The sequence below is a fragment of the Octopus sinensis genome, linkage group LG6, assembly GCF_006345805.1.
Source record: "Octopus sinensis linkage group LG6, ASM634580v1, whole genome shotgun sequence".
NCBI classification, from domain to species: Eukaryota; Metazoa; Mollusca; class Cephalopoda; order Octopoda; family Octopodidae; genus Octopus; species Octopus sinensis.
Window position 1 is genome coordinate 19410071 of NC_043002.1, and position 26877 is coordinate 19436947.

The 26877-nt window shown below is 35.2% G+C and overlaps 1 protein-coding gene across 4 annotated transcripts in view; it reads left to right on the forward strand.

Annotated features, from left to right (window-relative positions):
* Positions 1 to 26877, forward strand: part of LOC115212982 (extended synaptotagmin-1-like) — a 184703-nt gene that overhangs the window by 3973 nt on the left and 153853 nt on the right. For all 4 annotated transcript variants that reach the window (XM_036503669.1, XM_036503672.1, XM_036503671.1 and 1 more), the window contains exon 2: positions 4440 to 4960. In XM_036503669.1, the coding sequence (XP_036359562.1) occupies positions 4644 to 4960 (317 nt within the window). In that variant the 5' untranslated portion in view covers positions 4440 to 4643. The remainder of the gene's footprint in view (positions 1 to 4439; positions 4961 to 26877) is intronic.

Consider the following 26877-nt stretch of genomic DNA (forward strand, 5'->3'; position numbering starts at 1 on the left):
CAACATTGAATTTCTCTTGGGGGAACAACATCAATAAACCTTACAGGTAGTTTACCTTGATGCTAGTCAACATAATGTAATGGTAAGATCAATAATATCTAACACAGGTACAAGGCCACATATTTTTGAAAAAAAATACAGTCAATTAATTTGATCCCAGCACTTAACTAGTATTTATGTCATCAACCTCAGAGGTATAGAAAGGCAAAGTCAGCCATGGTAGGGTTTTAACTTAAAAAGTAAAGGGATGATTTAAATACTGCAAGGTATTATATTTTAGTACACTGTCAGGTCAGCTATTTCGCTGCTCTCTAATGCTTGTTTCTAACATAGACACAAAACCCAGCAATTTTATGGTAGTGGGCAGGGGATGGGGGTTGTCAGTACATTGACCCTAGTACTTGATTAGTACTTTATATTATTGACCTGGGGAGATGAAAGGCAAAGTTGACTTTGGCATTATTTGAACTTGGGAGATAAAGATTCAAAAGAAATATTTTAAGGCATTTTTTCATTGCTCTAATGATTCTGCCAATGATAATGATGTTTCTAACATTGGCCCTTGAATTTGTTTGCTGCTCTACGAATTTTTATACATAGAACTAATGACAACATTTTTGTACATAGAACTAATGACAAAACTAAACAACACATATTTGTATATTACCATTTCTACCTTGCACCAAAGGGGTAACCTCTTTGACATCTCTCAACCTGCTTAGAATAACAGCCAAATTTCCCTCTGGAGACAATAATAGCCTGATGATGATTGAAATGCTTTTCATTATAGTTCTGCTTGATCAAGGCTGAGTTAGGGCTAAAAAAAACAAAATAATAATTTCAACACAATATACACACACAACACACATCTAATAAGAGTCAACAAGGTATCCTCTGTATGATCATTTGGCCTGCTTGAAATAGCAGTCACATTTCCCTCAAATCACAAAAGGAAAGACACATTGAATAATGCAGTATAAACATGCTGAAAAGAAAAAAAAATGGTCATGCTAGAATGCTTTTGCTTGATCACAGTTGACCTTCGACTAAACAACAATCACTACCATTTCCACCCATTGCTTAGTACACACAAAAAATAAACACATACAAACATGCAACTGAAAGTAGGTAAAAGTATTGCATATCTATATACTGTGGGAACATAGCCTTATTCAAAGCTGATTATAACATGATTTGAGAAAAAACATGTGTACACACAGGGTGTAAGACAATATTATAGTGATAATCACTGTTGTTAAGATTAGTATAAGGCTAAAACTTTTAGAGGAAGGTACACTCAATTAGACTGATCCTACAAATAACTGAATTTAAAGGTATGTCTGGGAATTTCAGCATTTAGGCTGGCCATATGTAGACTAGATAGTGTTGGGAAAGATAAGATAGAAAGATTGGACAAAATCACTGGCATTGCAACACACGAGTATACTAGAACTGAAAACAAGGTACAAAAAAAGGATGAGAAGTATAAAAGACCTCTGTTATAATACTGTAACTAAGTGGTTGTTAAAAGCAAGACAGATATCATAGCAGCAGTATATAAATTGTAGGAATAATAGCTCACAAATTAAATACTTAACTAAAATTGAGACTAAAAATGCCTTCAAATCAAAATTGGGTCAGATATCTCCAGAAACTGATTTTAACTGATAGCTAGAATATTAAGAATACATATCAGCCTTGAACTCATTAGTTCATTGATGCTTATTTTTATTGACAATGTAAGGATGAAAGTCAAATTTTGAACTTGGTGGAATTTGAACTCAGAACTTAAAGGAATGCTTCTAAATATTGATTTCACATTTTGGCACAAGGCTAATAATTTCAGAGTATGATTAAGTCGATTACATCCAACCCCTGTGCTCAACAGGTACTTACTTTATTGACCCTGAGAGGATCAAGGTAAAGTTGACCTCGGCAAAATTTGAACTCAGAACAGAGATACAAAGCATTTTGCCAAGCATGCTAATGCTTCTGCCAACTTGCCGACTTAATGCTTCTATGTATTAAATCCAGTATTGTATGCTCTATTACTTGATATTATAATGGTAAAATTATGATGACAGTGAGGAAATAATTATTACAATTTAGAATTAGTTTATAAGCAATAATAAATCTCTGAACGAGATTAACCACCCTTAGTGGTTAGCCACATTTAAGTGGCAAATATACTTCACAATTAGTTTATATTTATCTTATAAATCTTTTTTTTTCTTCAATAAAAATGATCAAAAAATATTTGTTAGCCTTAGTTTGGTTTCAAAATACATTTGTAAATATAAGTATCCTGTGTCATAATAACTTGAGATCAAAACAGCCTTCCTCTTTCCTCCAAGATATATCAAGTCACCTTATCTCTCTGTCTATCAGTGAAGACTTATAACAGGCCAAGTTGACAGTCTGCTAACTGTAGACCAGAACACTGTCAGTTCATTTCATATCAGCAAAACTGTACTGTCTTTGGCCTAAGTACACAAAAGTTAAGTTAGTACTTGTATATTTTATGCGGATAGTATTAAAAGGCTAATTATTTTTATTGTAAAGAATGAACAATATCATAGAAGATATTGAGTGCTGAGAGATATTGTCCAGGGGGTATTTTGTTTGGGGTGGATTTTGTCCTCAGGAGAATTTTGTTGTAGTACTTTCTAGACAGATGCAAACTGTAAGTGTGGATGTACCATAGCTATTTATAAGTGAGACAAAGAAAGTGTTAGTCAAGTGCTCCTATCAATTATAACAGTTAGTATATAGCAATAACTCTGAATATGTTTTAGTCTTATTAGAACCCCACAGCAAAGCATAAACTTAACTGTATATACCAAAGTAGTGACGAGAAAATCACTAAGCAGATGTACATTATTGTATATAAGTAAACATTTAGTGTGAGATATTATTCAGACACACCATCTGCATAAAACATTAGTTGAGTCTGTGTAAATATATTTAATGCTAATTAGAAATATTTTTGCAGTGAAGAAAGGACAGCTTTAGCTCAATGACTAATATTTTTAAAATCATTCTAGTAAATACTGTTAGTCTTTCTAACATAGATTTGAAATGCCTCATATTGTAAGCAGTCAAGCATAGTATAATTAGTAAATGTTTAGTTATTTTGCAGGGCTGGGTTCATTCTTTATAGACATTCTTAATACTCTAGCTATATATAAAAACATGCTTCTGGAGGTATTCTGTCCCAATTTCCATTTGGTGGCATTTTGAGAGCTAATCTTAGTCAACAATTTAATTTATTAACAATTATATCCACAATTCATAATTAGAATGACATTGAAGAGTAGTGTGAAAGGCCAAATCTGGCGTATTTGAACACCTAACAGGTAGAATACTTGAGCTGGATATGGTCAGTTTAAATGCTAAAGGGTTAAGGCTTATAAATAGCTATGGTAAATCCACACTTAGAGTTTCCATCTGTCTAGAAGATACTAGGACAAAATTCCCCACCAAGGACAAAATCCACCCCTGACAAAATTCCCCCTGAACAAAATCCCTTAACAGTCAATATTCCCTGGGATGTTGTGCTTTCCTTACAATAAAATATTTTTGGAAAGTGAAATTTTATTAAAAAAATTTTTAATATTTATTAGTTGATATTTATGTTTAAAATTTGTCCGGTAGGATTTTGTCCTGACACCATTTTGAATCCCCATCTTGTTCAGAATATCAGTCTGTTGGAAGCCGTCCAGAGATGTGCAACCACATAAATACCCTGTTTCAGTCAACTACCATATCTTGAATGACTTCTCAGGGCATAGACACACTAAATCTTCAACATCTAGGTGCTGACTAGGTAGAAACTCTCAACATTATCTACCATCTTTACAATAACTTTAGCCACCTTTTAAAGTTCAATCTTTCTTCCATTTGTGGACATGCTTATAAAACAAAACACAGCACAGCACCCATGGCTTTCAAAAACAATTTTTAATGTTCAGAATATTTGAAGCATAGCATAAATTACCTGCATTGGTTATTAGCTGTCATGGCACTGTATCCTCCAAAAATGATTTGGTTACTGAAATTTGCAAACACTACTCTTTATGTACCTATACACTCATTACTTTTTATGGCTCTTTCACTATTCACTTTTCTGACTTCTTATTGCTGCATTCTGTCTCCTCTTTACTCTTTCCTGGTGAGTTGTAATCCATTTCTGCCCTGCATACAATGATCTCATTGTTTGTTTTGTTATTGTGTCTAATGCAACATTATCATTTCAAATGCAATGTTATCATTTCAAATGTAATGTTATCATTTCAAATGCAACATTATCCTTTCTAATGCAACGTTATAATTTCAAATGCAACATTATCATTTCTAATGCAACATTATCATACCTAATGCAATGTTATGTTTTAATACAATATTGTCACATCTGAAAAAACTCTTTTTTTATTTTGTAGATGCTGCAAATATTTGTCAAAATTCAGTCATTGGACATGAAAGCTGCACTTTACTCTAATGCAATTTACCTATCCACCCTGAAATTGATTTAGTCTTTCTGTGATAAAAAGTTGTGTTAAAAAAAAACCAAAACAAAAAAATAACAGTAAAAGAACCAAAACTTTTCCCATTTTCTTTCACTGTAATAAAAAAAAAAAGCGAAAATGTGCCCCCTTAAATTCAAGGAGAAAAATAAGATTTCACCTGAAGAGCAACTGCAAACCCAAAGACTAAATCGAGATATGGGTTATTTTTACCTGTTTGTGGCCAGTATTGTGGCCATCGCCTGGCTACTTGGTGCATTTGGTTTTTCCTTTATATGGACGTTGGGTCTAATTGGAATTCTGTTTAGCATTTGGAAAACTAAACTGTTTAACCTGATACGTAAGATATCCAGCTTGGAACAACTTGCTGTGCACAGGAAACGTGCATTACGTCAAAATGAGACAGCTGAATGGCTTAACTTTCTTTTCAATCGTTGGTAAGTGTTTAATTTATTGATAATCAAAACTAATCATTCAAGTTTGATAACACTTAAAGGCATGCATCAGTTTATATATAACAGAGAGCAGTTGCCATTTTTTCTATACCCACCATCTCTGATAAGCATACTTTATTAGGTAATTGTTTGTTTACCTAATATCCAGTATGATATTGATTTATAAGATTGGCTGTAATGAATCTATAATACTGTATACTTTGATTTATATACCCACTCGTTAGACAAACATATGAGTTTCTATTATTTTCTGATTTATGGATTCTTAGATGACATATGCTCTATGCTTATCTCTCGCTCCCCACTCCAGCAGCCCAACACCACTCTGTCATCTCTCTTCCCTGTCTTCTCCCTGCCAATTGTATCATTGCTATCATGTCACCCCATCCCATATACTCAGTAAGATGATTTGCAGCAGCGAAATTGACGAGTCTTTCACCATTGGCGCATTGGTTGCCAATCACCTCCCTCCGACAAGCCATCCTAAGGAGCCGTCTGCATTGGCTGGGTCATGCCTTCCGTCGTCAACCAGGAGGATTCATCTACGAAGCAATTGCCCCAGCTCCCCTTCAGGGTTGGCAAAAGCGATGTGGTGGACAACGAAAAACCTGGCTGATGACAGTCAAGGCTGATCTGGAACTCAACCTAGGCCCCCATATCTACGGCATTCGCCGCTGGAATAAGGAGTGGTTGGAGATCACACAGTCATTAGCCCTCAAATCCCCAGGTCTGGTCAGCGTTTGTGGGAGATGCAGCATTGAGGATGAATGAAGCCAGCTCAACCCACCCCGGGTGAATGCTGTCTCAAGACAAGAAGATCCCATATACTCGTGTTTCACCACTCACTGCATTCTCCCTTTCTCTCCCCTCTTTCCCTTTGCACTTTCCTGAACTCCCTGCTCATGCACCCTGGGCAGTCCTTTACCATTCCATTTATATTAATGTCCTTGTACCTTGAGAGTATGTCCTGGCACATTGCCACCATCTCTCTTGCTTTCTCTTACTCTCACTCTTTCTCATCTCATTTTCCTCCAACTGGGGTAAGCATGTATCTTCTCTACAGCTAGACACCTGTTTCTCTCCCTGTCCTACATTAACCTCTCATCACCTGGAACAAAACCACCTCCCTCAATATCACTTTCCATTTCCGTTGCGGGATCTTTGTCTTGCAAGTTACTCAGTGACTTCACTGATATTGGTGCTATATAAAAAACACCCAGTCCAATCTGTAAAGTGGCTGCCATTTGGAAGGGCATCCAATCATAAAAAAGCAGACAGTGGAGCTTGGTACAGTTCTCTGGCTTACTAGAGAACCTTCCTTTCAAACCATCCAACCTATACCAGCATGGAAGACAGATGTATGATAAAAATTATGATGATGATATACGAAACGTGTGTGTGTGTGTATACACCTATACACACAAAGTGTTTCTATAATTTATTTTTGTTATAAGATTTGATCTCAAATAGCATGAAAACAGATATTGTATTTCAGTAGAATTGCATTAGTTTGTTATTCGTAAAAGGTTTATTTTGATTAATAGGGTGGTGGATTGGTAGAATCGGTAGATTCTAGTAGTTTGTTATATTGTTTTACAATCTAAGTTCAAATCTCACCGTGGTCAACTTTACCTTCATCTTGCTAGGGCCAGTAAAATAATTATTATTCAAGTATTGAGGTTGATATAATCCAGTTTCTTACTTAGAAAAATTTGAGATCTTGTGCCTTTGCAAGAAATCATTATTTTACATAATGTTATTTTCAGCTTTGCATCACATTTTTCTGACCTAACAACTGATCTTTACAACCTACCCATTGATATCTGACATACTCATTGATCTCTATGGCAGTTACAGTAGCAAACACTGATGAACTAAAATAATAAAGAAATATCTACATAATTAACAGCGTGAGCATTTTATTAATTGGGAAATTACCAACAAACATGACCACTAAAGTGTAACATATAATGTGGTAGAGGTAACAAAAGATTTTTCTGGTTGAACAAAAAACCCAGATTATATGGGATGTGTGTATAAAGACTGTTACTACATGACAATGAAGCACATAATGAATTAGAGAATTTGAAGTAATTGTAAAGGAATGAGCTGAGAATAGGTTGTATGACTATGTAGTGTTATGAGGAAGCTTGTGTGCATTTGGGTTAAGGATTTCAATTAGAATACTAATTGAGATTTAACTGTTAAACTCATTCGTTTCATTCTTTTACTTGAGTCACTTGGCTGTGGCCATGCTGTAACACTGCTTTCAAAGGTATTGTTCATTATATAAACCCCAGTACACATGAGGGTGAGAAGAAGAGTCGATGAAAGGTGAAGTCATGCTCAGAAGGATCTGAACTCTAAATGTAAAGAAATATTTTTTAAATTAAGAAAAGTATTGATATGATCCATGAAAATAAAGTGTCTTGTTTAGACAAGTCCTAGGATACCAGATTCAGTGGTATTAACGAAGTACAGTTTTTCACTAAATTCCTTTGCCTTCATCCCTACTTTCTACCTCATGCTCTCTCTCTCTCTCTATCTACCTCTCTCCCTTTATTAAACATATTGTCTATGATTTCTTATACTTGCTATATTGATACTACAATTTTATATATATGTGTGTGTGTGTGTGTGTGTATATATGCACAATACACTTACACACACATGCCAGTCCTCTTTCCTTTTCCAACTACCAAATCCACTCATGAGGGTTTGGTTTGTCCAGGTCTATAATAGAAGACACCTAAGGTGTTGCACAGTAGGACTGAATCCAGAAGAACTACATGACTGAATTTCTCAACTACACACCCATGCCTGCACCATAAAGTATATATTTTGTTCATGTAAAGCATCACTTTGCTCATCTGCACATTTGAAGAATTTCATCCACCAGTGCATGTATATATATGAGACTATAAATTTTAAATTTTGGTGCAAAGTTAGCAATTTTGGAAGAAGTGGGAAATGGATTACCTTGACCTCAGTACTCAGCTAGTACTTATTTTTGTCAATCAAAAAGATGAAATGCAAAGTTTACCTCAGTGGTATTTGAACTCAATGAAAAGAACCAAAAGAAATGCCACTAACCATTTTGCCTGGCATATTAACAATTCTGCCTGCTTGCTGCTTTTATGATTACATTTGTAAATAAAAAAGTAAATGATTTGCTTAAATCAACGCGGTTTGTATATTTCACCTAATACATCAATTTAGAATCACTATTCATTTATTCAGTTTGTTTTCACCTTATTTTATGCAACACCAATAATGTGTAAATGGTCTTGACTTTACTTTAAATGAAGTCAATGATTCGGTTTACTAACTGCAACTGCATTCTGAATTAATTGATAAATAATTTTTTTTCAATCTAAAGAAATAAAATGAAAAAATGTTTTTACATTGGCTGGCCCCCGTGCCGGTGACACGTAAAAGCACCGTCCATGGCCGGTTGCCAGCTCTGTCTGGCCCCGTGTCGGTGGCACGTAAAAGCACCATCCGTTCGTGTCCGTTGCCAGCATCGCCTGGCCCCGTGCCGGTGACACGTAAAAGCACCATCCGTTCGTGGCCGTTCGCCAGCTCTGTCTGGCACCTGTGCAGGTGGCACGTAAAAAACACCCACTACACTCGCGGAGTGGTTGGCGTTAGGAAGGGCATCCAGCCGTAGAAACACTGCCAGATCTGACTGGGCCTGACGAAGCCTTCCAGCTTCACAGACCCCAGTTGACCCGTCCAACCCATGCTAGCATGGAAAGCGGACGCTAAACGATGATGATGATGATGATAAAGCTAAACATTTTGGGAATAGTACAGAAGATTAAATTAACTCTAATGTTTGGGAAGATACTTTAAATAATGTTGTCCTAGATCATTGTCTGAAAAATGGTGAAATGGCCATGATGGGAAAGTCTTTCATCTTAAGATCTGTTTTGTTTTAAGACTGACTTCTGCCGAAAGCAACAACCCTGGAAATATGAAAGGTGAAGTCATGCTCAGCAGGATTTGAACTCTAAATGTAAAGAAATATTTTTAAAATTAAGAAAAGTATTGATATGATCTATGAAAATAAAGTGTCCTGTTTAGACAAGTCCTAGGGTACCAGATTCAGTGGCATTAGAAAGAGTAGAAATAATGTCTTCCTAAATACCATACTTGTGTACCACAGGTTATATCCCCAGAAGATCTATCTGGTCAGGATCTGAGATACACTGTTGTCTTGCTAAGAGATAGACCAACTCAGTCATTGTTTTAAGGGACAATATATTCGCTTAACAATCTACTAGAGAGGAGAAGGAGCTAAGCTTTTCAAGTATATCTACTCATTTTATCGTCTATTGACTTTCATATTTTTGTTGCACTGAATATAAATAATAATGAAATTATTGTATACAGTGCTCAGGTGCACCACAACTTGTCAAAAGTGCATATAAAGCATATGCAACAATTTACAAATGTCTGGGAAGTGAACAGTGTATGAGTCAGATACATGCTTGCATGTGTATGGAGGGGAGAAAATCAGGTGTAGTGTTGGCAAATCTCAGGAAGCATGGAAGTTTTGAAGGATGCAGTGCTTTAAGGATGCACTGTTTTAAGTAACATTGTTATTTTTGTATATGATAGAAATTATTGTCTTCTTAGTGTAAAAATATCAGTCAGCTTTATTTTCAAACAATTAATAAGTATTGCAGCTGATGAGAAATCCAGACCCAAGAACTGTTAATCCACTGGCCATTTCATGTTTACAAGAACATTAATCTCAAAAGTCCGGCTTTGTCGTACTATGTCAAGCTACACGTCTGAAGAATACTATTTTCCTGCTACACTGCATTGTGATTGGGTTGCCTTTTAATTGTCTTCAGATACCTCTTTAGATATCTAGATGTTCATGGTCAGGTTGTCCACAGCCAAAACCATATGATTAGAAATAAAAATTTGGAGTTGAAACTCAGCCTAGAGATGTATTAATTTGTAAACATAAGACATCTGAAGTTGATCAGAGATAGAATCAACTGAAATATAGTGTAGCAAAAAAAAAAAAAGTTAGAGGAGATTAAAAGCCAGAAAAGTTTCTTAAGAAATCAATAACTGAACTCAGGAAAATAATTGATAACAGAATTTTCTTGAAATATAGATAATATCAGTCTGTTTGTGATTTACCTACTAGGAAAAAAAATTCACAAAATATCTTTATATATTGAATTTTTTATCTATATTTATATGTAAGTTACTGGATTTTTTTTCATTTTTTTTTATAACTGGTGTATTTATCTGCCACAAGTAACACCTAGGAAGTGTTCTTAGACTGCTAAATCTTTGATTAGAATGTTCTATTCTTCTTATCCCTAAGCTAAAGCAGCAAATTTGTAGAATAGGGCGTTAGATAGAATGGTTTATGGTACTCATTTCAGTTCTGTGTGCTTTAAGTTCAAGCTTTCTGATGCTAGAGCTTACCTTTTATCTTTTAGGCTTGACAAATTACTAGTCTAGTGAGTGAGTTTAGTTCTCTCTCTTTCTCTCTGGATTCTGCTTGTAAGTATATCAGATACATTAAAACCTAGTAATAATGGACAGAAAAAGAAAGCAAAAAACAATTTTGTTTACCGTTTGGGAATAGAGTCAACAGAATCAGGCAAAATGCAAGTTTCTCATTTACATAGCTACCTTACCTACCTAATTATTTATTCACCAATTGCATGTGTACTTTTGAAGTACTTAAATTATTCAAGGTAACAGTCAAATTTCCTTGAACAAGCAACCTATTTAATGTCTTTTATATGGAGATCACATGTAAGGTTCTGGCATTTAATACTACAACTTGAAATATACTTCACAGTAAAGGACATGTGAGCCCACTGCTAAAATGACTAGTTAACTGGCAGCAACCCAGCAACAATATGTGAACAACCCCCTCCCCAAATGATGAGGATAAATGGAATGTTTTGAGAGAGAGGTGGGATCTCTAAATACTTGAAAGACAATCTCTCTCTCTCTCTCTCTCTCACACACACACACACACACACACACACACAGAGTTCTACAAGAACTCCTCAGAGACAACCAATAAATAGAATGTTTATCTAACATGTGTAATTCTACTATTTATATATTATTTCATGTTAGCAGGATCTAAACCCAGAACATGGAGTGCTGGAAGATACACCACAAGACATGTTATCCATTGACCTAACAATCTTGCCAGTCCACCACCCTTAATAATAATTCTTTTTACAATAGGCACAAGGCCTGAAATTTCAAGGTTGAGGGCTAGTCAATAACAACTGGTACTTATTTTATCCTTGAAAGAACAAAAAGTAAAGTTGACCTCAAAACCATTTTGAACTCGGGACATAAAGCTGGAAGAAATACTGCTTAGCTTTTTGTTTGGTGAGCTAATGATTCTACCAGCTCACCACCTATAATAATAATAATAATAATCCTTTCTACTAAAGGTTCAAAGCCTGAAATTTGGAGGAATGGACTAGTTGATGACATCAACCCCAGTATTTCACTGGTACTTAATTTATGAACCCTGAAAGGATGAAAGCCAAAATCAACCACAGCAGAATTTGAACTCAGAATATAATGACGGACGAAATACCGTGAAGCATTTCATCCAGCATGCTAACGATTCTGCCAACTCACTACTATAATAATAATAATAATAATAATAATAACAACAACAAGAGCATTCAGAAAGCGCAAACCTCCACCAAAGCAACACTAACGTCTTCTCAATGATTAACCAGAGATGATTTTTAAAATGAGAATATCTGAAATAAACTCGACTGCTCTCACAAATGTGAATACTAAAAATGAACCCAATCGCTCTCAAAAATTAAGTAAAAACACAGGAAAAATAATCCAGAATCATTTTCTAGTACCAGATCGATCCCAATGGTAGTCATGAAATGTGAAAGTGGGTGGGTGCACCATGTTTGTAATGCTGTGTGCATGTCGTCTGCAGAGGGAACAGGAACAGTCTTCTCTATGAAGGCCTTTTTTAGTCTGTCCACTGATATAGTGTCTTTATAACCATTACGATCTATAGTGAAAAATTTATCCATGCGTGAAAGCAAATGGAAAGGACTTGCATATGGTGTTGTTAACAGAGGTTTAATAACATCGTTGCACACAAAAACGTGAGTCCATGAAGTAAAGCTTCCTTTAAAGCAGAGCTAGAAATGCAATTGTCAAGTGGGTAAGAGGTTTTAAACAGGAGCAATATATTCAAAATTGGTAAAACTAAAAATTGTCGAGGATAAATTAAATTTATTATTGTTACTGAATATGTTAGTGTTATTTAATTTCTGAACAATTTTGCTGATGTTAGTTTATGTAGTTTGATTTCTTTATCCATCAATTTCTACTAAGATAGAGACACAAGTAAAATTAATAATAGAGAAATGAAAATAAAACTTTGGAAACAGCAGTGCTACCATAACTTACATGGAAACCATGAGCATGCTTTCAAGGGAGATAATCAGAGAAAGACTTAAAAGTCAACGTAAGATCGTAATACTTCATGTAAAGTAAAGTAAATATAGCAAATGATCCAGAATCCTTGTCCAATACTGGATTGATCCCAAAATTTTATCAGTTCATGCAGTCACAAAGCCAAACATTCCTGAAAGTTTCATCCGAATCCACCCAGCAGTTCTTGAGATATCTTGTCCACAGACAAACAAACAAACATGACTGAAAACGATATCTCTGCCTTTGCTAAGGCAGAGGTAATAATAATTGCCAGGGTCTTATGGGGTATCCCATGCACAACCATGGATTATTTTATACAGTAAAGCCTTCTCTCAATTCTTACCATCAATCTACACTCATATAGAGTAAACTCAATTAACCATGGTAATTTTATTCTTTCCTACCATTCATCTCTGTCTACCCTATTCAACTGGTACTTAAAGAAGGCAATGAGGGTTTCCAAAATTTTAGAAATCTTTTCATATTTCTAATTTAGCCGGTTTTTGTTGACTAGCCTTTATAATCCTTACTTGTTGACCTATGATCAAAGGCATTCCAGCTGTGACCATCCTGTCTTTTTAACAGGAGCAAGGATTAGAGTATCTTCTTTCAAAGGGTGTGATTTGAGAGACATTTGGCTGCTGTTTCTAGAAAGTTAGGAAACCATGAAGAGGTTCCATCATTGACCCATTATGTGATTGGTTGATTATATGGCAACTTCAAAAACATAGGTATTGTTCCAGCTGTTTAGTTACTTAGCTACCTAGTAACTGTAATATATTTTTACCTAACATCTGTTTGCATGGTTGCATGGCTATGTGCAGTTTCTTTCTTCGAAAGTTTTATACCTTAGCAGCTTGATATCAGCAATTTTGGATCAGATACAGGGTAGAGGGAATGTTGTTTTTTTTTATTCTGATAGTGACAGTTTGTGCTTGTTGTCTTACTGCTTTCATTGGTGCAGGCATGATTGTGTGGTTATAACATTAGTTACACTATCTCATCGTTCCAGGTTCTCCATGGCCATTCAGACTGCTCGAAAATACCAGTCAAATCTTTATCAATTCATGCTATATTGTTTTACATGAAAAATACATTGGTCAATGTAGTCTTAAATATAAAAAACAAAAATATTTAAAAAATGGTCTTTAAACTAAACAACAACACTCTTCTCCTCTGCACATAGATTAAAAGGTAAATTGATCCTGCCAGGGTTTTGACAATGAACATTTGCAGTTGTCTGGTCAACTGAACATTCCATTCATTGAATGAGCATTTAACTTGCTCAGTATTCCACCAGACATTTGTCATCCCCAAGCAGAATTAGTTTGACAAGGTTGGCTTTTTGAATCACATGTTCAGTTCATCTGACTGGCTTCCACACATCTCTCTAACCAGTTTTACTTACAGGTTTGAGGTACCCTGAGGCTTTGTTGAAAAACATTGTCCAAGTTGCCATGCAGTGGAATCAAATTTGAGATTCCATTATTGCAATGCAAACTTTTTAACCACTTAGCATGCATGTATTTGTATATATATATATATATATATATATATATATATATATTACATATAAAGGCGGTTCTCCAGCATGGCCACAGTCAAATGATGGAAACAATTAAGAAAGAATATATATATATATATTAATTAGATAGATAGATATAGTCTTCTAAGGATTCATAAGACAGGAAAAACCAGGTATTTATAAACTTGTCAATAAAGAAGGTATATCAATATTTTTATAATGCAGTATTGGAAATTCATTTTAGCTAACTTTACCAATTATTTTTGTGCATAACAATTTGGGGAAAAACCCCTAACTCTTCATGTGTAGGGAGAATATGGTGACAGCATATTCTTCCTGCTAACCCTTCTGACATGAGCAGGGATTGGGTTTTTTCCTCTAACTCTTGTATGTGAAACTGATTGGTTAAAATGGTAGAAATGGATTTATAATACTGTATTGTATAAATGTGTGTGTGTGTGTGTGTGAAGTTACGTGGTCTCGTGGTTAGGGTGTTGCACTCACAGCTGCTGGATTTAGAAGATCTATTTCCAGACTGGGTGGCGCATTATGTTCTTGAGTAAAACCCTCATTTCACCTTACTCTGCAATCATTTTGATGTCTGATGTGTAAAATACTTGTGCACCTGTACAGGCAATGTTGATTTGAGGGAAGGTGTGAGCTAATTAATGTACAGCACATACATTTAGTTACTATAAACAAATCATCTGTGCAGATCGTTGAGCAAAATATGAACACTCATACATCGTCTTCAACAGGAAATCCCTTCACACACACACAAATATATATATGATCACATTACAGTAGAAAATAGATTATGTAACTCTATTCATTAGCTTTCAGCTAATGTGTATTACTCGATTCTTATTCTTTTGTCATTTATCAATTCACTTTGTATATGTGTTGCTGTTCACATGAGAGCCTAAATGAGAGAATAACAGTGAGATCACACCTCCTTAAGATTGTAGCTTATGGGTATCAATGATTATAAGTATGTTGTGTTCTAGCAACCAGTTATTTGTCCTGCTATAGCACTATAGGAAATCTGAATTATAAAATCTGTCTGTGTGTGTATGGTTATATATATATATATATATATATAGGCGCAGGTGTGGTTGTGTGATAAGTAGCTTGCTTTCCGATCACATGGTTCTGGGTTCAGTCCCACTGCGTGGCATCTTGGGCAAGTGTCTTCTACTATAGCCTCAGGCCAACCAAAGCCTTGTGAGTGGATTTGGTAGACGGAAACTGAAAGAAGCCCGTCGTATGTTGTACATATATATATATATACATATATATATGTGTGTGTTTGTGTGTCTGTCTTTGTCCCCCCAACATTGCTTGACAACCTATGCTGGTGTGTTTATATCCCTGTAACATTAGCGGTTTGGCAAAAAGAGACTGATAAAATAAGTACTAGGCTTACAAAGAATAAGTCCTGGGGTCGATTTGCTCGACTAAAGGCAGTGCTCCAGCATGGCCACAGTCAAATGACTGAAACAAGTAAAAGAGTATATGCACATACACACATTCTCACACTCATACACATAGATAACTGGTCTTTGTTGAACATATGCTTGCAAGAATGAGGTAACTGACTCCTGCTAAAAGCTATATTTCTCTTCCTTTTTGTCACCTTGACACCTGAGAATGATATGTATGATATCTACTGACCCTAAATTTTTCTTCCAAATATCTACAGAATGATTTACCAGTGCGGGGGATCCTAATGAACCAGTTCACTTCTCTCCTTCAGATATCTTCTAGAAGGAGGTATATGATGTCTACTGAATCTATGATTTCTCCCATTAAATTTCTGTTTAAACATGGTACCAAAGTCCACCTGAATTCTTATCTATCCTTTACACTGTGTGTTTGAATTATTTATTTGATGCTTAAAGAACTTATGTTGTTTTCTAGATGTCTGCCAAAATAGAGCACTTGACACTTTCAAACCTAGGTTCCTTTCATACAAAGAGAGCTACTACCATAATTCCTTGTAATCTTGTGTACATAGAATGTGTGTTTGTGTGTACATTGTGTGTGACTGTGTATATAAAATGTTTGTTTATTTGTGTACATAGTGTTTTTTTTGTTGTGTATGTGTACGAGCATATAATTTTTTATGTGTATATATTTATGTTAGATATCTATTTTTTTATCAACAATATAGTAACAGCTGATGTGTCAAAAATAATAATTGATTATAATGGCATAGGTTCATAATTCAGCTAGGAAAGTCACAGTTAACCTAACTCAACATATCATTGGTATTAATTTAATGCCTTACCCAAAATGTAACAGCAAAACTGAATACAGAACGACAACGACCACCATCAGCACTACTACTACTGATAATGGTCTCTGATTTAGGCACAAGGCGAACAATTTTGAGGGGAGCGTGTTAGTCAATTATATCGACCCTAGTACTCGACTAGTACTTTATTTTATTGACCTTGAAAGAAAGGAAATCTAAGTTGACCTCAGCAAGATTTGAACTATGAACATAAAGAGTTGGAAGAATTGCTATTGTGTATTTTGTCTGACAAATGATTCTGGTCATCCATTGCCCTTTGACCTGAATTCTAATGCTTAACTGACACTTATCCTGTCAACCTCCCACCTCCAAGTTGATTAAAAATGAAGTGAACTAGAATGGGATTTGAACTCAAAATGTAAACATCATTATCATGATCCTCTTTGTCATCATTTGACCTTCACATTGCATGTTGGCAAGGGTTGGATAATTAGACAGGAACTGATGGGTCCAAGGACTGCATCAGGCTCTAGTATCTGTTTTGACATGGTTTCTAAAGCTAGATACTCTTCTTAACATCAACCTCTTTACAGCATATACTGGGTACTTTTTTCATGCCACCAGCTCACAAGGCTATGAACCTGGTGTGGGTGGGACATGATGGCTTTATGTTAGATGAGGGTTTAAAGTATGAGAGAAGGAGCAGAGGTGGTTTCTTGTTGAGGAGTTAAAAGACTTCTCACATTTAGAAGAGAAGGCAATTAATCTGCCACTACATTTTTACTACTTCACATCTCTACCTATAACAGTAAAAATAATGATTTATTAAATAATTTGCAGGTGAGAGGCATTAGTTAATTAGCTCATAACATTTTATCCAACCCCTAGTCAGTCCTAACTTGATTTGAACTCAGAATGGAAAGTGATGTACCTTAATATTCCAAGATATTTTGTCCTTGAAGAAATGCTGTTGTGACTGAACTGACAAGTTGGATAAATTGCTGTTTGTCCAAGCAGAAGGTGCAGCAAGTTCGGGTGTGGTTGAGAAACTTCATGCTAATTGAATGGCCTTTCTCTTTGATGCAGTCTAAGCTGCCTAGGATAATTGACTATTCTCATCCTTCCAACTTTATAGCCTTGTGCTTATGTGAGAAATAATAATTATTATTGTTACTTGGGAATAATGAGTCACTCAGACGTTTATAAAGGAAGGAGAATGAGATTGTGTGGTGTTAATGCCTTTCTCAAGGACATTACTGATGTAAACAAAGTGAAACGACTTTAACCAGGAATAGAAACTGGGTCATTAATAATTAAAAATGATTATAAATTATCTAAATTAAGATGGTTATTAATTTTAAGAAGATTTTATTTCATGATTTATATTTTATATGGATTATTCCATGATCTAATGTCATGCACATACACATGCTCCCATACATTTTCAGATATTACTATGCAAGTGCAAATCACTTTCTCTCTCTCTCTCTCTCTCTCTCTCTCTCTTCACACACCCACATATTATCAGACCTAAATCCCTCCCTTTCATAGATGTACAAATCTTTTTCAATACACTCACAAATATTCAATCCTAATTCTCATTCTTACCCACACATACACACTCACATGCACACATGCATTCACACACTTAAGTTTCATGCTTTTTCACATTTCCTGATGTATGTGTACACACACACACACACACACACACACATGTGCACATATGCATACACACAGGTGTTTCTATTTACACACCAGGAGGCTTAAAGTGCAAATAGTGCAGCATTTAAAAACTAAGTTATTCAAGCATAAGAGAAAATATTATGCTAAAACCAGCATGAGATAATATTGGATGAAATTACCTTAAAATCCTCATCACTAAATCTGACACTTTCAAGACATGATTAATATCATCATCACCACTACCACCATCATCATGACCATCACCATCATCCATACCATCATTACCAGTACCATCATTACTGCCTTTATTACTATCATCATAATCACTATCATTATCCCTACCATCATCACCATCATCATCATCATTACTACTACCATCATCGTCTTCACTCCATCATCATCATCATCACTTGCTAGTGATAAAGTTTCTGTACAGTCACTTAAGCTGCTCAAAAAAGCAGCCAAACGTCTGCAGCAAGCTTCCTGGACTTTTGCAATTGCAACCATATTTTAAAAAAATATTGGTGCAGTATGCTATACATTGATTAAGAGAAAGCTATATTGAGAAATATAGCTTTGCAACAAGGACAAAAGTCATCATCATCATCATCATCACTGTCATGGTAGGAAAAGAGAGGGTGAAAGCATCTGTATAGAGGCTTATCCCATCAAAGTTAATGAATATTTTCATTAACCCCCACCCCACCCCTGGCCGTGTCAGTGGGAGAAAACAGGTGAAGTTAGAATTCACAGTGGATTGGGAGGAATGAGATTAAGATTGTTAATGTTATTAGTTGAAATGGTGCAGATATTTGCGAGAATCAGTTTGCAGAAACTTTACAGTATTTAATTTGAGTTCTATTCACTATTCTGCATTCAAATCTTGCCTTTGACTTTGTCCTTTTAATTCCTTTTGGATGGGAGTGATTTGATAAAAATACATTCCAATAAAATTCCGTCTCCTGTAGAATTAGAAAATTGTGAATAATTGAAAGAAATCATTTTCATCACTTCTGTTGATTAAAGAAGGAGTGAAAACTTAAATATTTGAAATAAATGCCTTTATAGTAGAACCAGAAAGAAAGTGGGATTTAGCTTTCAAGAAAATTTAATCCTACCTCCTTTAACATGAATGTCCTAATATTGGATTTGAAAGAAATACAGAATGGTTGATCTCATCCATGTTAATACAGACAGTTGTGCATAATTCAATGGCGACGGGGATGATTAGGAATGTTGGCAATAGCAAAACATCAGTTAGGGATTCATTTACAAATAGGAGGAGGAAAACCTTATTCTCTCTCCCTTAGAATTAAACCTGGCCAAGTTGAGTTGACCTCTATCCTCTTTTCCTTTACATCAGTTCTGAGACAGTGAGGCAGCCTCTACGTAGTTATGCAATCTGCTTGAAATAACAACCAAATTTCCTTCAAACCAGACTTAACATATTTAAAAGAAGGTAGTTTAAATTTGAAGATGTAGTTATAGGTATCATGTCTGAGAATATGATTGGATGGTCATAGCTGAAATGCCTTGATTATAGGTCTGATTGACTAAACTCCACACACAACTTATCACAAAACAAAGATGTGTTTAGTATATTTTTGAATAAAAACTAGAACAAGGGTAGATATTGTATACTGAATTAACAGGTTGCCCCTAAATATCTAATGAAACTCTAGATCTGACCAGAAATAGTTCAATGTCATCATGACTTGGCACTACAATTAATATCATTGCTATAACAAAACAATATATGAGAGTAAACACAGTATGGTTTGAGCCAGACTCTAAAATAATTGCATAACTAGAATATCTGGCATGCTGGATTTGTGAGTCATCTGCAAAACAGTTGATCAGTTGTTTTTGATACCTTGGATAACTGGGAGAGAACTTACTGAGACTAAACAAAAGTAAATAAAGAAAAAAATAATCAGATAAAATTGAAAATATGTGCAAAACAATAAAAAGAATTTTAAAAAGCCCTAACTGTGGACAGTGAAACAATTATGCTGTGCTTTATCTTCTCATCAATAATACACAGAAATAAATACTAATACTTGACAAACAAGATTCCCCAGAAATATCAAAAACTCAACTGACATGGGTAGACATTTCACAAAAGAGAATTATCAGAAATTATTGTACTTAACTTTAAATTCATAGCTGTCAGTAATACTCCAAAACTCATTTACAAAATTTCACATGAAATTCATTACAACTCTTTTTATAGTTTTCTGGTTTTTTTTTTTTTTTTTTTTTAATATTGTCTACCGGTTTTGCTACAGTTTAATTCTCTTCTCCATACTTTTTTTATTTATCAATCTGTTCAAGATTCCCATTTTCCAGATCATATTTTTGTTTACAATTTCTCAGGCACAAGAACCCATTGTACCAAGACTCAACTCTGGTTTTTGTGGTGCTCAGCTGAGAAAAATTCCTCCCAAGCCTAGGAATTTTAAGTTATTGCAGATAGCTTTTTTCTGCAATGGAATTGAACTCAGCATGCATATTAATTAAGTTGATATTGTTGCCACTGCTTACACTGTTGAACTAGACAATGTGCAGCACTTAGTAAGGGTTAAGTGTCTTGACAACCAGTGACAAGACACAAATAGGTGACGTCTCACTTGGTTGTCTAATTCTATTAATTTGGCCATCCAGTTAAAGGTTAAGTTTCTCTCTTCCCCCTTTCTCTTTCTCTCTGCAAGTTCATTACAGTTTTATGTAAAAGCCTATTTTGTGTTCCTAATATCAGTTTGTTATAACAGGAAGCAAACGGATATTTTATTGAATTCCACCAAAATCTTTATTGATTATGAAAATTGATTGAAACACATAGGCAGTCTACTGTTGCAAGAAATATGGTCAGTAATGGGTTAAACACTTTGGTTGTAGTCTGCTGTGAAAAGAAATAGGTCAATAATGGATTGTTGATATTTAACTCTGGGTTGTCAACCATGACTGAATTATATATGATAAAAAGTATTCTAGCCATGAATGTCTCAACTTAGGTTTTAATGTTTTTTTTTTGTTTTTTAACACATGCTTTGTTATTTTTTAAGACAGTAAGGTGTGGTTTGAGGAAATTTTGGTTGCTATTATCAGCATGTTGAATGACATTGTAGGGTTTCCCTGGTTGGTTTGGTTTAAACACATTGATAATAGTTTACTGTTGCATAAAATATGATCGGTAACAGGTCCTTTTTTTTTAATCCCAAGTCAGCCTCAACTGATTTATGATCAAGAATGTTGAATGACCACATAGTGATTCCCTCATTTGCTTGGTCAGATTTTAAAAGTGATATGGTCAGTAAGGGTTTTTGTTATTGTTTAGTTCCAGGTTAGACCTGAGTGAGTGGGCATTCCAACCATGACCATCCTGGACCTTTTTTTGTGTAATGGTTAACATTCTGGACTTTGAATCCAGCAATCCAAGTTCATGTCTTGGTGAGATGTCATTACTTTAGGCATGGATGTGACTGTCAGGTCCAGGAGCAGCTGTGTGGTAAGAAGTTTGCTTCCTAACCTCATGGTTCAAAGTTCAGTTGCACTGTGTGACCCCTGGACAAAGGTCATAAACCCTGGCTGACCAAACTCTGCTGAGTTGATTTGGTAGATGGAAACTGAAAGAAACCTTTCATCTATATACATATATACATACATACATGCATATCATCATCATCACCATTATTTAATATCCGTCTTCCATGCTAGCAAGAGTGGGGCGGTACCACAAGAGCCAGCCAGGCCGAAGCCTGCACCAGACTTCTGTGACTGTTTTGGCAGGATTTTTACAGCTGGATACCTTCCTAACACCAACCACTGAGCAGAGTGGACTTAGTGCTTTTTATGTGACACAAGCACAGGTGAGGTGAATAATGCTTTTTACATGGCACAAGTACAGGCGAGATGAGTAGTGCTTTTAACATGACTCAAGCACAGGCAAAGTCAGAACACCAACCACTTTACAGTGTGGACTGGGTGTTTTTAAGTGGCACCTGCACTGACAAGGTCACCAAGTACTTGCAAGACACTTTTAAGAGGGGAGGAGGCATTGGAAGAGGTGATGATGACAGGGTTATAGTGAGATACAGGTGTCTTGCTGTAGAGGAAGTTCAAGGTCACCCTGCCAGAAAGAAAAAGATCAGGAATGAAGACAAAAACAGGTGTGCTACCACAAAGAAAATACCTGGTTGCCCAACCTGAGGGAAGTGCAGGAGAAAGAGAGAGAGAGTGGGAGCCAGCAGGATAGAGATGGTGGGAAAATGTCGGGCATACTCACAAGGAACAGGGATCAGAATATAAATGAAATGGTTGAGTAAAGGAAGAGAGCAATATAGATAGTAGCAAGTGCCAAGGCATATCTTTGAGGTTCAAATGCTATAATATAAGTGGCAGGATATTGCAAAGGAAGTGTGAGTAAATGGCAAATGACCTGGGTATATATAATAGAGTTGTAGGGACTACCGGATAGATATGATACAGAGGAACAGGGTTGCGAAGACAGGATTGGGGAGTGAGAGCTAGGCATAGTGTATGAAAGAGGAAATGTGAAGAAGAGAAGAGATGTAGGTTGGTTTATTGGGGTAGGGCGAGGGAAAAGTATTCTTGTTATATGTGAGTGGAACACCCAGTTCGGAGGGCTAGCAGATAGCAATAATAGAATGAGACAGGGCATGTGGGTAGAACGCACAGGTCAGGGGCAAGCGGAGACGGAGAGCAATGATACAGTGGCACAGGGCCAAGAGGACAGGAGTGGGAGGTGATCACAGTACATGAAGTCGAAATGTGAGGAAGAGAGATTTATAGATGTAGTTTGATTTGCTGTGGTAGAGTGTGTGAGATGTTTTCTTGTTAATCGTGGGTGGAACACACTGTGCTTCTCGAACTCAGTTTTGTCGATGTGGGTAGGTCTTCTCAAGAACTTCATATCACCAGACATCTCGGTCCATTGTCATTTCCTCTGTGAGGCTCAACTTCCTGATATATATACATAGATATTATATGTATCTTTGTGTCTGTTTGACCCCTACCACTGTTTGACAACTGATTTTGGTGTGTTTACATCCCTGTAACTTAGTGGTTCAGCAAAAGCGAATGATAGATTAAGTATCAAGTTTAAAAAATTAAGTACTGGTGTCGATTCATTCAACTAAAATTCTTCAAAGCAGTGCCCCAGCATGACTGACTCAAGTAAAAGATAAAAGATATATTATGTTTATATTAACTAATACAGCCTTCGTTTTTTTAAGACAACAGAATGTTATACAAAGATTTATTGTTGTTTTACTAACAGGTTGAAAAACTATATAGAGGTATACCTTATTGGGTTGTTTGATAATACTAATTAACTGACTAATTTTATCAAAAATTTTGAAATAATTGGAAGCTTTTTGCATAAATTTTAGCAGCCAACACCTTGTTTCTTAGCTGTTCTCACTCTTTCTCTCTTTTTTTTCTCTCTTTTTTGTGTGTGTAATAGAGAGATAGAAAATAATATGTATGTGGCCTGTCTCATTAGATCAGGATGGAAAATAGTCTTTAAATAACTTTCCAATTAACATATATATATATGTATATAAATATATACACACATATGCACATACACACCCATATATATATATATATATATATATATATACACACACACACACATATGCACATACACACCCATATATTTATACACACACACACACACATATGCATATATGTATGTATGTGTAGATAGACTGATAGATAAATATAGATAGACAGATATGAACGCAAACAAAAAGTAAAATGATAAATTAATTGGAGCCACTATTACAACGAACAACACAATAGTAGTAGTGGTTGCAGTAGTAGTAATACTGGGTAATGAGAAAACAACTTCAGCATTGTGAAAGCTATATATACAATATAAGGAAGTTAGCAGACATAAAGAAGTAGTGAGTGTTAATGCTGGAGAGCTGTTCCTTCCATACCATTATGGAGAAAACAGCCAAAATAATGGATGTTGTGTCTGTTAGTCATATGACTTATCTTAAGGAAACGTTATAGTTGTAAAAAAAAAAAAAATGTGGAGGAGTATAATCACGGTCAGAAGCCATTAAGTCTGATAAAATAGTCATAAATATATATATTATGAGGTGCAGGCATGGTTGTTCGATAAGAAGTTTGCTTCCCAATCACATGGCTTTGGGTTCAGTCCCACTGTATGGCATCTTTAGCAAGTGTATTCTACTATTGCCCTAGGCCAACAAGAGCCTCATGAGTAGATTTCTCAGGTGGAAATTGAAAGAAGGCTGTCATCAATCTATGTGTATGCGTGTTACTGACTACTTGTCTTCACCTAACGTTATAATTGCACACAAGTGTCGCCCTTATTTGTTTCCAATCTTGTGTGCAAATATGTCTGTTCTTGAGGAAATATCACCTTACTTCGAAAAAGGTCACACTTTCAAGACCGATAAAGACTCATTGGTATAGTAATGTTGATCTAAACTACCTGCAGCCCTGGCTCAAATTTTGCAGCCTACATGGATCGATTGAATCATTTAGAGTAGCCAGTTGATGCCTTGCAGTAAGTGTTCTAGCCTTTTACATTCTGAGTTCAATTCTCCTGGAGTGATAAAATAAATTATCAATTAAATACTGGGGCACATTTAATTGAGTCAAATTTCCCTGCAAATTTCTTGCCTTGAGCCTAAATTAGAAACGATTATTATTAAAGAGTGGGGGATAGCAGACTTGTTAGTGTCAAAATAAGTTAGAACATTGATGTGCATGTGTACACACACATTCATGCATTATAATGACAACTGATGCATGCAGTATGGAAACTTAACAAAGAAAAAAATATACTAGGTATATGTGTAATCTAAAGTAAAAGAAGAAAAATATCAGCAAAGAGAATACAATGCTATGTGAAAGGCATGAAATTGATATTGAAGTAAGAGAAGTTATAGAAATTCTTATTCAGTAAGTGAAATGAAAATGCAGAGAATACAAAAGAGTTTTGAGAATGGAACAAAGCAACTGAAGCAAAATAATATGTTCCAAGACGATTAACGAAGATTTTAAAAAGAAATTTAAGAACAATTAATAAACTCGTTGAATGAAAAAATAAATTTTGGAAATTTTAGAAAAGATTTGAGAAGAGAATAAAACCTATGTAAAATCATTATGAAAATAAATTAATAAAAGAACTCAAAGCAAAATGTGTGTGTGTAGATATATATATATATATATATATATATATATACACACATATGTATATAGTTTATTCTTAAACGAAAATATTGCTGACAGTGACAAATAACCAGCATCGTTGTTGTTGTTTAGCCACTGGTTAGTCATGGTTGAGCTGATTTATGATCAAGAAAGTCCAGCCATGAATATCTCAACTAATGTATCCTTTTTTCAGTATAGTTGTGTGTGATTTTAGGGAGGTTTGGTTGCTATTTTAACAGGTTACATGACCATTTTGAGGTTCCTTTGTTTTTTCAAAGTATCACGGCAATAGGCTATAAGATGCAAAGCAGTCTTGGAATTAATAAAAATCAGAAGTTGAGGATAAAACACCATCATAACATTTGCTTCCTGCCAAAGTTTTCCTGCAGCCATTACTGCCATTTAGGCCGGGTATCAGCGGCATCAATCTCACTATTCAATAAGGTCCTACATTAGTTATTGACATTGCTTTTCCTCTTTTGACTAACATAAATGAAACAGTGCATGATATTTTGACCTGTTAAAAATAACTGCCAAATCTCCCTCAAATTGCATCCTACCATCATAGAAAGGAAAATATTAAATATGGTGTTTGTGGTTGCAGAGTACCTTAGAAAAAGGTCTTGGCTCGAATATCTTTGATCATTGGTCTGCTTCATCATGGCTTAGCAACAACCATTAATTTGTGAAAAAGAAAATGTCCACAGGAGTGGCTGTGTGGGAAGTAGCTTGCTTACCAAGTACATGGTTCCAGTCTCAGTCTCACTGCATGGCCTTGGGCAAGTATCTCCTACTATAGCCTCGTACCAAATGGCAGTAATGGCTTCAGGAAAACTTTGGCAGGAAGCACATGTAGACAGAAACTGAAAGAAGCCTGTTGTATATATATATATATATATATATATATATATATATTATATATATATATAATGTGTGTGTGTATATATATATATATATATATAAATGTGTGTGTGTGTATATATATATATATATATAAATGTGTGTGTATATATATATATATATATATATATATATATATATATATTTCATATATACATGTGTGCGTGTGTAGTTTTGTGTGTCTGTGTTTGTCCCCTCACCATCGTTGGACAATCGATGCTGGTGTGTTTATGTCCCTGTAACTTAGTGGTTTGGCAAAACAGACCGATAGAATAAGTACTAGGCTTACAAAGAATAAGCTCTGGGATCGATTTGTTCAACTAAAGGCGGTGCTCCAGCATGGCTGCAGTCAAATGACTGAAACAAGTAAAAGAATAAAAGAATAGCTTAAATAAATTAAGAGATTGCCTGAAATGTTGGAATTACACAGCTACAGCAGTCCCAAGTTCCCAACTAAGAAAACAAATTATTTCCAAAATTATTGATATATTGTTTCTTTTCTTTTTTATGCACATTCTTACTACAGAAACCAAAATGTAATAAGTAAGAGGATTGATTAATATTTGAAATTGAACTACAATAAAAACAAAAAGACTTTTAAAAGGCTGTATAGCTGGAAAGATCAACTTATAACATTGAAATAGTATTAATCCTTTAGCATTTAAATTGACTATATCCTGCCCAGATATTCTATCTGTTGTATGTTCAAACTGGCCAAATCCAGCCACATGCACCTACCCTAGAATGTCATTCTAAAAATAAGCAATCACATCATTAGAATTTTGAGGCTATAAGATAATGTGTGATTAATTCAAAACAATATGAATAAATAAACATCTCAAA